This window comes from Drosophila ananassae, chromosome 2L (genome assembly GCF_017639315.1).
Source record: "Drosophila ananassae strain 14024-0371.13 chromosome 2L, ASM1763931v2, whole genome shotgun sequence".
NCBI lineage: Eukaryota > Metazoa > Arthropoda > Insecta > Diptera > Drosophilidae > Drosophila > Drosophila ananassae.
In genome coordinates this window covers 18,458,307-18,475,110 of record NC_057927.1, presented here as the reverse complement: position 1 = coordinate 18,475,110, position 16,804 = coordinate 18,458,307, and the positions used below count along the sequence as shown (strand labels likewise).

The 16,804-nt window shown below is 40.3% G+C and overlaps 2 protein-coding genes across 3 annotated transcripts in view; both read right to left on the bottom strand.

Moving 5' to 3' along the window:
* Nucleotides 1-14,890, bottom strand: part of LOC6501409 — an 89,390-nt gene extending 74,500 nt beyond the window's left edge. The window contains exon 1 of one of the 2 annotated variants that reach the window (XM_001955151.4): nucleotides 13,804-14,890. The gene's annotated coding sequence lies outside the window, so the exon portion shown is untranslated. Of the gene's footprint in view, nucleotides 1-13,706; nucleotides 13,725-13,803 lie in introns of those variants that run through there. The other variant, XM_044714143.1, reaches the window with a different exon arrangement.
* Nucleotides 14,891-15,540: 650 nt separating this feature from the next.
* LOC6501408 lies at nucleotides 15,541-16,075 on the bottom strand. Its single transcript, XM_032453865.2, has 2 exons — nucleotides 15,778-16,075; nucleotides 15,541-15,588 (listed from the first exon to the last, which is right to left on the bottom strand). Exons 1-2 carry the CDS (start codon nucleotides 15,916-15,918, stop codon nucleotides 15,565-15,567), a joined length of 165 nt encoding a protein of 54 aa, XP_032309756.1. The 5' UTR covers nucleotides 15,919-16,075; the 3' UTR covers nucleotides 15,541-15,564.
* Between the last annotated feature and the right edge of the window lie 729 nt (nucleotides 16,076-16,804).

The window sequence follows — 16,804 nt, the reverse complement described above, 5'->3', positions numbered from 1 at the left end:
GCTAGTTTCGTGAGGGGCCACTACCACGATACGCATACGCAATGTGGGCCAGCCGGTAAAATAAAGTGGCACAGTCTGTTCCCGGCGTATATTTTTTGTGTGCAGAGGAGGTGGTTTTCGAGTATTTTGTCTGTCTGGCGAACGTTTTCGCCTTACTCAACCTGACGGCGCCATATGTTCGAGTGCTTAATAACTAAATGCCAAGTGCCCCGATAGCCGAATCCAATAAAATATTCGGGAAATCGGGACGGTGGCTGCTGGTCCACCGAAGCCGTCTTTTCCGGAAATTAACGCATTAGTCACACACTGTTGGCTTGCGGTGGTCTCCATTTAATACAAATTGCACTCATTCAAAGATAATTAAAAACCGATAGCCCAGGCACCCCGCCTTCGGGCTGCTTAAATAATAAGCTCTTTTGAGCCATTTAATCGCAGTTCCATTTGGGAGATCAGTGGGTAAAATACTTGGGCGGTTTACACAGCTTAAAAACTCGATAGGTTTACCTCTTTTTTCGTTCATTTTAAAAGTATAAAAAAATATTTTATGGAAACTTTGTGTTGACTTATTGGCGATTAATATTATAAAAAGTTTTATATGTTAGGTTATATGTTATGATTGAAAAAGAATATTCCAAAACTTTTTAACATTAATTACAAAATCGTGTCTAAAATTTATTTATTTACAAATTTGAACTTATATAACACTACTGGAAATTCGTTTTGTACATTTTTAACATTGGTAAGTGGTTTCTACCGTTGAGGTGTCAATGTTGTAACCCCCGCCGCCTAATTTCCAGATGTATATGAACAGAAGCAGATATCCACATACCGAGTGACATACCAGCAAATGTAGGCAGGAGATACTGGCCCGAAAACAGGCAGGCTGAATTAGCAAATTGGCGGTGACATTGACAGGGGGAGGGCAGTGTGGGAATCTGTGGGAGGACAACCAGGCCAATGTGGCACTCGAACTCAGACTCCACGACCCGACTACAAAGTACACAAAAAGTTTTCTAATTATTTTGTCATTAAACGCACACAGAGACAGATCCACATATCCAGAGATACACAAACACACACAGAAGTGGCAGGCTGGTTGGCTTGTTTACAAGCATACACATGTTTGCCGAGCTATAAAAAGGGTTGGGCCGTGATATCCGAAAACCCTCAGGAAAGGAACGGTAAGGACGAACAGGAAGAGGAAGCGAAAGGGTCCTTGGCACAAGGCAACTTTTTCTCCTAATTGTTTCATTTCATGAAATGGAGGTAAGATATTTCGGCAGCTGTGCGTGTGTATTGCCCCAGGATCTCTCACACAAGCAATGCATTAAAACAAGACATCGCCCGAAACCCTCCTACCACTCGCTCGCTCCGCTGCCTTCGCTGCATATAAAGCGATTAACACGAGGAACGCTCGAAAGGATCGGGACGCAGGGTGTCGCGTGACTGTGTCTGTCGCTCCTTGTTAAACAACAATTTGTTGAATTATTATCATACAACAACACCCTCTCCCACACAAGGGCCAAATCCTTCAGCATCCACACAGTGTTGCTAACTAGATCCAGCAAAATAAAGCATATTAAAATTAAGTAAAGGACAATAAAATTAAGTATTTTTTACATATTCTATTTTTTTAATTTTATATAAATATATTAAAATAATATCCAATAAATCTCATGGATTTAACACACTTCTATTAAAAACTAACCAACTATTTTTAATAACATTAGGTATTATGTTTAGACTTCAATAATTTTAAAAAATAGCTGGAGGTCCATCTGCATAAATCTTTTCCATCACAATCCTTTTAATTTTAGCCCCATTGTTAATATGAGCCGCCATTGTTGGCCACAAAAAAGCCGAAGTGACGGCACTGCTGACAATAAGAACGTATATCCCTTAGTAAGTGTGTGTTCTTTGCTCACTTCGACGGTAAGTCAAATATGTTTAATAGCTAACTCCCTGTATTTGTGTGTGCCAGCATTTCCTTCTCAAACACTCGGAACAAATACAGCAAGTACGTGGGTGTTCTAATTCCAGCTGCCTTGGAAGCCAAAATCCCCAGTTGGGATGCGACTAAAGTTTAAGTAATGGAATGTTTCGGGGCCAAATAGGGTTTCGAACAGCTCATCTGTTAAAATGCTATGAAATTATAATTGCATCGCTTGATAAATGTATTTGTTCAGCATGAGTTGTTTTACGCTAATTACCGGTTTACCAAAAGCATTGAAAACAACCATTAATGCTTTCATTGAATAACACTTTTTTCACATTCACGAACAATAAAACCTGCCATCCACATGACAGTTCTATTAATTGATAAGTAAAATCAATATATGAATATTTAGTTATCAAACAACTATTGTTATTTACAGTATAAAATAAAAATAAAAATACAGGAAAAACCTTTTAAATAAATCCTTGCCCATCAGCTGTCCATCAATTTTCTATTTGGCTTTCGGCAACAATTACCGCAGAGGTATCCTATTTCCCTTTTCAATTTTAAGTTCATTATCCTACTTAGAAATTTGAATTCTTTAGCAATCTCGCGAAGCTTTGTTTCGGTCTCAGCTCATCCTGTTATATTTAGATTCTTTCTCGTAAATATTTAATTTCCTCACTGTTTTGCCAGTTCAGGCTTTTGAATATATAATACATACACAATGCTTAGGAAAATTTGTGAAGGTGAGTTTTTGCAATCCCCAAAATTGCGCGATTCTAAGTGAAACAGCCGGGCGATTACTCAAGAGAGCACATTTCGGATTCAACTGCAACAACTGCTGTCAAAATGTCATAAATTGAAGCGCAACTACACTAGGCAAAAAAAAAACACACACAGCAAACACCCAGCTAAGCCCAAAGGATGCCATTGCAGAACTCACACACACAACGGCAACAAGAAAACAATCAAAATTTCTTATATGGACACGAACACACACACTGCAATAATTTATTCCCACAATTGCGAGTAAAATAGTAGCATCCCAGACTCTTCCATTAAGTTTACGAAATCCTTAGGCTAAAATACTGATTCGCTTAAGAAAAATATCTCTTAATTCTTTCTAAAAATTGAGGTTTACTTTTTAAATGCTTAAATGTAGTTCATAAGGGTTATATCAGTTCGCTGACCACAACTGTTTACCGCACACACTTCGGGGCAGACAATTAAAAAGCCCAGGAGCGTATGTCGACTGTTCTAGTGTATTTGATGTGCTCACAGAGCCCTGGGGAACGGCCTATGATTTTAGGCTTTCTGCCTGCCCGGGAGATGGAGGCCTCCGCCGTGGTATGAAAGTTATTGTTAGTTTTCATTGTCGCGCAATGGCTGCCAGACGCAATATATCGAAACATTTTCTGTTCGGGTTTCAAGTGGATCGGCTCGCATTTTGCACCGCAGCAACTTTACTCAATTACGTGCCTTGCTGGCTGCTTCCTGGTCCCAGGGTCCCCACGAAGCCCAGGAGAAGCACCAGAAGCCCCGAACTCTGCTGGCCCAAGCCCCGAACTCCACCTTCCGTCGATTCACGTCAACTACTTTGGCAGACTTTCTGAACGAGTTGAGCTCACCTCTCAGCTATGAAATCAACGACTTTAGTGCAAACTTTCAACAATTTGCGTTTTGGCCACGGCCTGGCACCGGAATGGGAACTGGCAGCACCAAATCGAAAGCGAAAACTTTCTGCGACTAAAGGCCCCAAACCGCCAGGTGAGCCCAGGTGGACAGAAATGAGAGAGGAGGCAATGGTGGCGGGGCGGCAGCGGAGTGATGTTGGTAAGCAGTCGGGGCAAAGTTTACCAAAGCTCCAGCCCAAATACCCAATGGGCTGTTTGATAAAAGTAAGTCCCAGGGGCTACCCGTTTACATCTACATTAGCGGCGACGTTGGCATCGACAACGATACCTTCCTATAAATATAGTTCGATACACTAAGAACAATTCAACAATTTCATTTGATTATAAATATAACACAAAATATAATTGAAAATCTAAAACTAAAGAGATGAAGAGTAATATTTTCAATGCTTTAAGGTCCTTTTGTATTATAAACCATCTAGTTATTTGAATAGCTATTTTTCTCTAGTGTGTCGATTCCGAGTTTGATGAACTGTTGTAATAATATAGCGTCCGAAATGTCGTCTAGAGTTAAGGCGGGTGGGTGACCGACCCAGCCCAGTAGAAGCCTCTGCTGCCGAGCTGCCAACATGCGATATTGTGCAAACAGTTGGGGAAAGTTTTAAAGTTTCCGACAGCCGCCATCGATTGCAGGCGAGCGAAGGTGGTAACTAAATTATTTCGAATTCGAACCAGTAACCAGGAAGGTGGTGGATGCCACCACCTCATCCTGCCAGATCCCCAGATGACTTTGTATAAATTCTGCGCTGAAAAGTTAAGTCGCAACTTGAAGTGCGTGATGAGACCCCGAGGCGCGGGAGGGTATGGGGATGCGTGAATGTTAATTAGTGGCAAAGTTCAATATCTCAGGGGGTAATGAAAGGGATTACTCGTTGCTGTTGGATGAACAATTTAAACGGCAACTGGTCAAGGACGAAGGGGAATCTATGTTGGAATCATAAATCAATATTCGATCGGATATGCTATTTAATTAATGAAGTTTCAAGCCAAGCAAATTGTTGATTTACCAAAGAAATACAAAAAGAACTTGCATTCAATAAACCAACAAACAAATAGTCTTTGGAAACTCTCAACTTTTGTTGCCCCATGCCGGTGCCTCATGCCATATTTCATTTGACTGAAAGGGGGCCCCCAGACAAATAATAACATTTCTATTAGTTGGGAAAGTTTCATTTCATTTCAACTTTGTTTCCGTTCGCATCGCAAGGCGGGTTTTGATGGACTTCCAGCCAATTTCACCGATTTCATTGTTGACAGACTCGGGACTTAGAGAGTCAGGGAGCGAGGGAGTGAGGGAATCGGAAATCTAGGAGTCGGGGGAAAAAAGGCCAAGAGTAGCAAGTAAATTGCCCACTTTTGACACTTGCTAAATTGGTTTTTGCAACCCCGCATGGCACACTGCAGGCTGTCAAGATATTTTTGCCCGCATTTCGTTCGCCATAATTAATTGGCCCTCCGATTATACTAATCATGCAATAGACGCCCAAGCACTCAGTTATATTTTCTGTATACTGTATACACCTCCTACACCTTGAGTGCAATAAAATGTTTGTGTTGATAATCGCCCAAACTATTGAACCACAAATAGCGATGGCGGTGGCGCTGGCATAAATTTACGCCACAATAAAACGCAGCTCGGATACTTGGATGAGCCTGGTCTTGGCTTATCAAGCACCATCGATCTTCCCAATTGAGTTATTACTGACAGCATAATACGGTGTATCAACTCCATTGTTCCAAATTAGGTGTCTGGTGGATGGTGAATGGAAATCAAAGGCAAACAATAGCCAGCCACCGTTGCGTGTTTTCAATAAAAATCACTCCTGTCCAAATATCGAGATGGGCAGTTGGCGATTCGATAAGGACTCACTCGAGTCGTAATTCATAGTGTTGTGTTGCAATAAAAATCCTCTAATGCCTGATTTTGATTTGTATCAATGAACTCGAATGTCATGCAACACCTCAATAAGGCAACAAGGGGTTAAGGCCAAGCCTTCCCCCAAACAGCTTCTGGTCGCTGTCAGTCATTTGTTTACATTTTATTGTTATTGTTGTCGTTGATGGGATTAATAAATTTTCCATTATCAAGATTTTCTGCTCTAAGCTGCGCAACTGTTAGATAAGTCGCCTTTCTACGGATTGGGCCAAAGCGGACCGGGGACCATTTGCCTATTCGAGCATTATTTTCTGGCTGGTTAAATTTATATACAGAAGCACAATACATGCTAACGAGCGTTTTGTAGTCGACTTGAGTGCTACTTTTTATCAGCACATAAATTATCGCGTTGAGCGCTGGCCAAGCTGGCCGAAGACTGTGAAATCATTTGATTTCTCAATTTTTTAACAGCATCATTCATCTGCATTAAGCTCGACGTCGCGACTAATCACATAAATCACTTAACAGGCCGCCCAACAACGCAGCAACTCCGGCTCGGAAGTCGTTAGTGTTTCGTCCTGTCCAGAGCAATAGTTTTGCCAACTAAATAAATAGCTAGATGGATTTAAAAATAAGTAAATAAAATAAAAAGGGAAACAAATATTTTAAAGTTATCTAACATAAAAATTTTAAAGTTAAACTAGTTTAGATATTTATTTAGACTGACAGTTCAAACCAAATATAGCTGGAACAGAGCCAAACTGGAAAACACTAAAAGGCTGAACGAAAAACGCAGTGCACGGATCCACCGACTAGCCGCTAATAGTTTTTAAGTATAATGCAATAAAGATGAAAATCCAAATCATGCTTCATCAACATCAACGTCAACAATATAATCAACCCCCCGCAGAGCGACAGCGACTTTTCGCTGGAGTTGGGAGTTAAAAGTTGGGGCTTTGGGGCATTGGAGGAGAGGTCGGCTCTGCCGGTCTGTCCTCCTGTCCGTCAAGGGCTGCTGCGTAGCTCCTGGTTGACAATTCAATGTCCTGCTCAATTTGTCCGCATGAAAAGTGGGCGGCATTCGGGCAGCTTCCCCACTGCTCCCTCGCTTATTTGTCAACAGTGGAGGCGGGAGCGGCTCCTGAGGCGCAGCTGGTGCCCAGTGAGCTGATGCAGCTTAGTCGCCCAAGTGCACAGCAAAGCGACGGACGGAAGGGCGGCTTTGTCTGATGTGCACTGCTAAAAAATTAGTTATCTATGGCATTAAGCCTTCAACTATTTAAGAAGTCAATTATGAATCTTTTGTGGTGGGTTACATTATTATTTTACAATAAATACTTTAATAGAAAATCTATTTTTTTTTAATATTAAATATTTTATTAGCTAAAAAATATTAATTTTTTCTTTCAATAGTGATGCTCATGTAAAAAGCGCAGCCAGAGGCTCTGCCGTGGCCTGTCTCCTGTTTTCTGGCCTCTTGCTCGAGCCTTTCTGTTCCGTTCTGGCCTGGTGAACTGCCCCGCCTTCTCCGCTCTTTCGCCTCCGTCGGACAGTCTGTCTGTCCGTCCTTCTGGCGGTGTCATCGTCCATGGTGACAAACAAAAGTGCCGACAACGAGCTCAAGGGAAGTGAGTGACTGCGACTGACCCGGAAAACATTAAAGGCCTTGTCTGACTGGCCTTCTTGCTTGGCTTGGGCTTTGCCTGGGAATAAGACTACGGCTACGACTCCGGTTATGGCCTGGTGCGTTGTTTGTGTCGGAATCTAGTGGCAAGAACCTAAGTGAGCCGGAGCTCAGTTAAACTAAATGCCCTTAGCTAGCTCACTGCTCAGCTCAGAGTAGAATAATAAAGCTGCATAAATATTTATGGGTGAAAATTAATCAAAATCATAAAAAGCACTCTGCGAGCAGCCAAATGAAATGAGCCAAATGCAAAACTAGTTAATTAGTTTTTCTCACGCACACACACATACAACCACACCTCACATTCAACGAAACACATGGAGAACGGCACTGCAGTTACATTTGAATATTTGTGGATATGTGGCAGCAGGAAATTGGCTGGCAGCTGCCATGATGTAGCCATTCGGCCCTGAATCCAAATGTGGCCAAAGCTCTCTGGCTCCGAGACCGACGGAATGTAGTGGCCATTACTGAATTATTAACAAACTCAATTAAAACGAGTACTAATTTCAGCAACGGTCTGCATGCCAGGACATGGTTACGCACACTCTGCCGGCCTTTTTAAAATGCCTGTATGTGTGAATGCGATGTAATTGAGAATGTGAATTGGCTAAAGGCTCGTCCGAAATATCTTCACTGGCAATTTATGGCTTCAAATAAATTAATGAAATTTAATTTGAATTTAAAACAAATGACCGCAAGAACATTTACAACAAAATTAAATTATTAGTTCAAGACGAAGCGAAAACTAGAGGGCTGCAGATGAAATTCAATTTGGAAGAGCAAATGTTTGTGGCGCAAATGCATATTTGAATAGTTTAGTGGGCATCTTGGCCAAGTCGACAAGTTTGCCTGCTAGCCGACCAGCCAGCCAGCCAGGCAGTTAGTCTGTGTCTTACGTTGCCATAACATTTGTTGACTCTGATAATCCTTCAAGTTTGTTGACAATGTGGCTGCGACTTGTGCCCTCAAAAATATTGCGCATACGCCTCGAGGAGCAAAAAATGACACACTCTTGCATATACTTAGGACCAAAAGTAGAGAAAAGTGCTACCATGCAGCCCAGGCCCATACTCATTTACCGCAGAGAGGGAACCACTTAATAATTACTTGAGCATTTTGTGATGTAGTCATCAGCCTGAGACTTTATCTGGCAGATACTTCTCCAAGGCTGCCAGGATTGCTCGTGCCCTTCTTGTGCGTATGTGTTTGTGTTGTAAACACGTGTTTGTCTTGGTGTTAAGTGAGCGGCCCCAAACTTGTTTGTCAATTTTCCATAGCTTCGAGTCTCATGTGTGCTGTTGCAGGCGCTCTTAGTAAGCCAGCCAGAATTACATTTTAGACTGCCACTTAAAATTAAACACAACGTGGGAATAGTGAAAATTAAAGCTGCTCTAGGCTAGTGTTCGTGCATAATTAGCGAGGAGAATGGACAATTTATTTGAGCTCCTGCAGCTTCAGCGGTTTCTCACCTCTGGGAGCCAAGAAGTTGCCTGCGGCAAATGCTTTTAGCGCTTCGGTTTGTTTATTTTTGCAGGAGTCACATTATACTCATGCTCTTGTTCGTAAGCCGCATGTGTAAGAGTTGAAAACAAAAAAAATTATATATATATGCTACACAATAAAACATCGAAGGCCAAAACTTTTTGTGGATGTGGATGCTGCTTCAGCTATCGCTGTGATGCACTTTTAAAATAATTTCCAAATCAAGAACTTTCAATAAAATAAAACTTTATTAAAGTGATGGCCAAGTTTTTTGCCAAAGTCAACTCGTAGGCTCAAGGTTCTCAATTACTATTTAATATAAAATTACAAGTCAAAATTGAAGCACCTCCTTTTTTCAGGTGTGATAGGGCCGTGTATGCTTGTCGGTAAACTTATTTCTTTTTTTCGTTCTATTTAGTTTGGTTTGCTTGCTGCTGAATAAAACATTTTCACGGTTTGTAGACCGAAAGTAACCCGCGAGCTACCTTCATATCAAATGTGTTGTTCCCCACACTCACACATCCCGCACTACCGGGCGTATACTTGATGTGTTTTAAAAGTGTATGTTTATGCCCAACCCAATGGCCGAATGTCCTTGTGTGGGAGTGTTTGGGTGTGCAGGGAAGCGTTTACTTGTGTGTGTTTTTTCTTGGCTAGTGTGTATGATATATGCAAGCACACGCCTCCTACGGAATGCTCGGCGGTAGTAAAAACCCTTTTCATTGTTGTTTACAGATCATTGACGTTGATTGTTTAAATGAAATGTTTGCTGTGCATTATTTGCTTTTACTTTTATTTGTACTGCGAAATTTAGAGGGGAACTTTGGCTTTTTGTTTTCTGCAGTTTGCGGGCACATAAAAGCCTCGGGAATAAGCTAAATATAAACCTCAAACGCTAATGGTATGTAGCTTGAACTGATGACCTGAAATCCCGCCTTCCGCAATGTTTTATTGATGCGAATTGGACGAGTGCAGGCAGGTTAGATGATACGCCGGCTATTATTAGAAATCCGCCTGGCGCTGATAAGTATGCTTGGATTTTTCCATAAAACCATAAAACTGTTCTCCATCTCCAAAAACCCGAAATCTATTTTCCACCGTCCACTTAGACCTTTTTTTTGCTCGTGTCCACCTAGACTTTGACTTGAGTTATACTTATCCCGCGGCACGCCCGGCTATCGCCTTCACTTAGTGTTTTTCGTTAGCTTACACCTTGCCGCGTTATTAGAGCTTGAAATTATAATTTTCCTCAAATTCCTTGCTTTGTGCTCTTAGCCATGCAATTATGGGAACAACCTTCACAGGCGAATACAAAGGTTTAATTGCTTTTTTTGCATTTCCACACAAAAAGCGTGCAATTAGCCAACCAAAAAAAAAAAATAGACTCCAAAGAAACTAATTTTAAACATGGAAGCAAATAAATATTTCTTTGGCTACGCCATTATGTTTTAACTTTTGGAGGTGAGCTTTTTTACCTTAATTTAATATACTTTTTAGCTCAATTTCAGCTCTTATAGTACCCTTAATTCCATGTAATTATAATGATAGGGCATTTTTTCTAAAGGAAACTGACCGCCTCATATTATTTACCATTTACATCGACATTCTTGTTGGAAAAGAATACTTTTTTTTTCATTCCAACTGCTGACTGTTGCGAGTAAATTTTCGTTTGTCGGACACGTGCAGGAGCAGCAAAAACTTTTCATTGTACACACATTAATTTCCATATAAGCTTAATTTCCATCTGGCCTTTTCATCTCTGCAGCTGTAAATATATTTGCTACAACAACACGAAATTTTATTTGCTTCTGTGACGTGTATTCTTTCTTCCTGCAACATTTTGTTTTGTTTGGTTTGTTTCGCTTCGGCTCGGTTTGGTTTCGTTTGTTTTTGAGTTTTTTGTTTTTTCGTATTTTTGGTTCTTCCATCGTACTGATGCAAATACAAACAAAAGAATTCATTATTATACTGTTGTGCATTTAAATTTGATACAATACACGCCATTTCTACACAAGCTAACACAAACACATTCGCACTTTCATTACAGACATGGCCTCATGCATCGTATTTTTCGTACGCTTTTTTTTAAAAGAACGCCTGGCCCGATACTCCCGTTTGTTTTTTTGAGTTTTGCATACATTTTCGTCCTTTTCGTCCTGTTTGCTTTGGCCTGGTTTTCCGCACGGGCTTATTCCCACCAGCTTGTGTGCTTTCCGTCTCCTTTCAGTCCGGCGCTCGTCGGCGCTTTGTGCGAGCATTTTTCGGCTCTCATTAAAATAGGTAAACAAAATCGCATAAAATTTCCTGATAGACAACAGATAAGAGTTAAAACTTTCGGCAAACTCCCACTGGCCGGACGAACGGCTTTTGTTGACCAGTTTGGTTACGCAAATGGAGTGTAATTCCCGTCGAGAGTGAACGGCTCGAAACGTTCTCCCCGAGCTTATTGGGAGTTAACTGTTCAAGTGCCACAATTACAGGTTAACTTCGGACTCGATAAGGGTTAAGTGCTGCCATTAAGCTACTTTTTGTTTATTTTCAGTTGAACAACTTTTTCAGCTCGAATTCAGAATTATTTGAATTTATTTGAAGCTATGTTGTGCATGTTATGAAATGAAATGGAAATATTTGTTGCTACTCAGTCATATTTATTATATCTAGCTGGCAAATATTGTTTTTGAATTTGTATGCGAAAAATGTGTGGAGAATTTTCATTCAATTTTATTGCTCAAACTAAATTCATAAAAATTTTAGAAAATCACTATTCTCTTAGACTTTATAAACGCCGTAATCTCACTAACGTTTTAGATGCTGAACCATCAACTAAAATGAAATTCCCCGAGTTTACCCGAATGGAATTTGTTAGACTAAATTTATAGGAGAATAGAGTACCTTCCGGTAGAGTACCAGCTACATTCCTTCACTGCCCCTTATTCTAAAAAAAAAACTCTGCCATGTAAGCCAGGATTTTACGAGGAAACCCAATAATTTGGTCTGCGATATGCAACGTCTTTGCCCCAACTCCCATCACTTCACCTCCGAGACTTTAAAGCTTTCAATGGGAAATCCTAAATCAGCCTTACGGCCATAAAACTTCCATTCTTCGTTCGGAGTAACCTTTTTTGTGCTCTTGCTTTTGGCAATGCAAGCTTACTAGGTCAACACAAATCAGCATAAGCTACACAACTCCACATCGGACAATAACATTTTTATGTGTTAAGCTTTATGACAAAAGGCCAACACGAAACAAGAAGGCGAGCGAGTGCACAGGGAAATACTAGTACGTGAAAGTTGCTGCAGCAAGTAGAAAGTTTTCCGATTTGTTTTGGCCATAATAAATTTGGACAGCTGTAAGCAAGCAACAAATGGGGAATAAGCAAAACAAACGGCATCGGTCACTGCAATAGTTCAAAGAAAAAGTCAAGGACCATGGGAATCGCTTCGGTTTTGATTCCGTAATGTTGTTTCTCTTGTTTTTGTTGTGTTTTTGCGTAACAGCGGAGAATCAATCTTTTTTTGCTCCACAGCTGCTCCACATGTTCCTCCCTGGCTGCGAGTGGCTCTGTCAAAAATGTTGAGCTTGTGTAAACAAGCAAACAGGCAAGTGGGTGTCGAGTTGTTTCTGCTGAGCAAGCTTCCGCCCACTCACATTTAACCCACTACATGTCAAAGGCTTAAAAAAATATATTTAAAAAAAATGAAGTAACAAATATTTCTAAGAAAAAGAAATAAAAAAATTCCTGCTTCAGTTGCTTAAAATTAATACTGAACACTTCTAAAGAGTGGTAGATTGGTAGATTGTTATCTTTCCTCTCCTTTCCAGAAAAATTCAACTTTAAAAATTCTAAAAAAATAAATCCTTTTGTGATGCTGTGGGTTAATTCGAATTCATCTCATCTGCACTCAACCATCTCATGCGTATTTTCAGCCTGCACTTGTTTTGCCTTCCTTGCCTTGTTTTTATTTAGCTGTTCGAGCATCTGTTGCCCGACTTCTGTTTTCCCTGTTTGCTCAGTTGGCTGTAAGCTGTGTGTTTGCCTCAGCCCCAGCCAAGTTAAATAATTTTAAATGTAATTTTCTGATGCGCCTACCACACGGATATGCAACGTTCTGAACCCGAATCCAAATCCTCTGGCCCACTTCAGTCTGGAGTGTTACTTTTGGCAAATGTCAGAGTGCCTCTACACACACTCCAAATCAACGTTGTCTGTTGGATATTATTTTTTTTCGTTTAATTCTCTACATCCTCCAATGAGTGCACATCTCCTGTTGGCAAGGACATGCATAAATATTATAAAACGTGCTCTGCCGTAGATAGGTGAGTGCAGACCCCAAACTGTCTGGCCAAAAAGCTTACCCCTGGCTTTTATAAATAAGCCCACTTGCTGATTGTCTGCCCCTGTCTTTTGGGCCTATCTGTGTTTCGTCCTAGGCTCCTAAATTTCTGTAAGGAGCTTTTATGCTCGGACTAACTGGCTTCAAACGCTCTTCCTTAAAGTTATGCCATAAATTTTGCTCAGATGATGGTAAAAATCTGGAAATTTCTTCATCCGAAGGAATTTTTCATTTGTTAAACCAAAACTAGATTCTCATTACAAAGCAGTTGTACTTCAATGACCAACATTCAATATAATTTTAATGTTTTTAAAAATATTTACAATAAGTATTGCAACATTTTTGCATTAAAGAATTTTCTATTGTTCTAAAAGCCTCTGCTCCATACATTCTCCTTTGTTTGTGTTTGGCTTGTGGTATTTGCCTACAAATATGATTGGGATATCTAATAAATGGGAATCGAATACGAAAATACTTCAATACGCTGCTGTGAACATAAAATCATTGGACCCCCTGCTCGGCTGTGAAGAAACAATATAGCAAGCAATCATAAGGCTTGGCTCTATAGAAATTAATTGCCAGTTAAATGCAATTATGTGCAGCAAGTGGAAAGATTTCATGAATTTATTTACGCCCACAACAGCACGAGATGTTTTTTTAATCGAGAACAAGGCGAAAAACATAAAAGATTACCAAGGAGGTATTATTAATTAAAGTTGTTTCCCGTTTGCTTAAGCCGGGATTTGTCATATGCACATCAGACTTAATTAACTTGAATGTTTATACGCACTTTTCGTGGACGTGATTGGTTGATGGTTGCAGGTTGTTGGTTGTTGGTTGTAGGTGGTAAAGTGGCAAAGTGGCAGTGCCAAACTGGCCAACCGGTTAACTGGCAAATTGGAAAACGCGCTCCGTGCAGTAATCGCGATAAGAGTAGGAAATGTGGAGCGACTGCGAAATGTATTTACGAAAGTCCACAAACAATGTGTAAAAACACGCGCCTCGTATGTACTCTCTCGATGGGGGATTTAAAATTTTAATAAAGTCATATACACGCACACCCGACACAAAGTTGTTTCTGTTGCTGTTGATCTTGATGATGTTGATGGCCAAGAAGATTCCCACCCAATATGTGTGCGGGGCCACGCGAAAATATCGAGGGCAACGTCGGCTCAGTCGGACTTATCCGGCAGCAGGACTGTGGCCGAAATTCAAGCGAGTACATTAATTTTTAATATCTATTTAACATTTCAATCAACGGACGAGCACTTTTATCGCCCAATCGTTGCATTCGCCAGAGCGACTCGCATGCAAAAATTTAATTAATATTTAATTTTTCATTTATTGTATTTCTGTGTTTTGCTTGCAATTTTCATGACACATCGCGGCCCGCTAATAAAATTAAACGGCCCCAAAAAACACTCACACAAATACACTACACCGGCACGGAACGGCATACAAACACACTCGACCAATCTGACAGTGTCAGAGCTGTGCCTTATTTTCCTTATTATTTCTTTTTTTTTTTTATGTTCCACGCGCCGCGTTTTGCTCCTACAGCGGATTTTTCGCGTATCCTTGAGCAGACCGTTGCGCCACGTTCCGACACGAATCCGAAACTGAGCCACGGCATTGGCAAAAACGTTCCCGAGCACCAAAATGTCCTTTGGTCCGCTCGGTCGATGCCAGCTCGGGGACTTTTCCGCTCGTGCACGGCCCATCGTCCTTTGCTCGTTTCCACTCAATCCCGAATGAAAGTAAAAATTAAACCGAGCCACGGAGAGACTCGGCAGTTTGAGTTTGTTTTGGTTTAAATTGCATTGACTTGATGGCGCTCGAGATGAAGAACTGCTGAAGTGGGCCTATCCCAAGCTTTTTTTTATTTAGGTCCTGCAGCAGGATGCAGGATGGTTGTATAAATACATTATTTAGGTAAATAATCCTTACATCCTTACATCCTTCCTCCTTACATTTTTCCTAACATAGATTACTAAGGTACCAGTTTCAATGTTATAAGATCCTTAAAAACTTTGAAATCCTCCTCTCCTGTAAACATAAATGTCACATATCATGCCTCAAAGCTGCTACCATTATTTTTATAATCTAGATTTTCGATAATATTCAAAAGAAACTGGTTTACAAGAATTATAATCCTCTTATAAAAAAGTAATGCCCATTGAGACTCTTAAGATAAATATTTTTTAACCCAAACACAGCTTCAGCAAGCCAAAATAATAAGAGAAAATGTCCTTTCCAATTTGAAAATCCCTCAAAACTCTTCAAAAATCAACGCAAGCGCATTTTCCGCCTTCCAGTCAGCCAGTCTAGGAAATATAAGAGTTAATTTTTTAGAGGGAGTTTTTCTCTTTATTCAGCTCTCTCCTCAACCAACTTAATTTTATTCGATGGCCTTTTTTAGTAAAGTAAAATCATTTATAATTAGCTCAGCCCATCTTTGCTTAATATTTATTTAGTAATCTAAAAATATTTAGAATTGAAAGTTGTTTTTTATTACACTGTTACTCACTGAAATAAAATTATGCCCATTATGTTACATCTTCATGATTTTCCAAATCTGAAAGAATAAAAATAAATAATAAATTAATTTAAAAAAGTTTAATTAATTAGGGAGGATACAAATTCCAACAAATTTGAAATGTTTTTATTTAAACGCATATATTTCTGCATTAGCGGATTAAGTCATAAATCATTCAATTATCCATTATGCATATTTGATAATTATATTTAATTTAGAATAAATTACCCTATCATGTTGAGTTGGCAATGGAGGACGAGCTACTCCAGGCCTATTCGGTTTTATGCTGGTTAGTGGCTTGGTACCTGGCTTTACAGATGGCTTCGAAGATGGCTTTGCCGATGGCTTCGGTGTTGATTTATCGGGCATTTTGTATTCGCGATCGAATCCTTTTGAAGAATTTTTAAAATAATTTTTTTATATATCGAAGGCTCCGAAAATTATTTGACATACACTAAACGAATTTAAAGTGGTCGCCCACTAGGTGAAGAGGAAACATATTCAAATTTACATGACGAGTGTCAGAAGTGTAAAGAATATTTGTCTGTCATCGAGTCAGACTTCCAGACAGAGGCCAAAGGCCAGTCAGTCATTTGTCAGTCGTCTTGGTAACTCTCACGTTTGGCTGCCGTGAGGCTATTCATAAATATATACACTCGTATATATGTTTATGTTTGAGGTAATATATCATAAATGTCAGCGCCTGAAATTACGTACGTATAAAGCACAAAGCCATATAAATGAGTCTACTTTAAGACGCACTATATTTGTGTACTTTTCCGCGAAAAGTGTGGCACTCGCAAGAAATATGTCCGCGTCCATAGATGGCTCTGTTTATGGCTCTTATTTTTTATAAATTAATTTGCATAAATTATGGCATATGAGGGAGTCTAACTCGAAGCTAGGCCAAGCGCTGTTATTTATCAAAGGAGCGCAACACAACGCAGCGCACCGCAAATGCCTCTAAATGTCTGGCTCAAAGCAACAATCACTCACTCATTCATTCCATCATTCGCCGAGCCGCGCCCGGCCCGACCGATGGCCCGGCCCCTTCACTACATTCCGCCACTCGCAATTTGCATTTTTCGCACGGGCATTGTCCGCCCAGTAAACGGTACTTTAGCCACCCCCCTGGGGTAGGAATGGTGGGAGGGTGGCCTTCCTTATTTGGGGTGGCGGCAGCAACAATGTTGATTGTCTGCTAAAGAGCATAAAGTCGTAATGGAGTGAAGGCAGATAAACATAAAAATAGCAT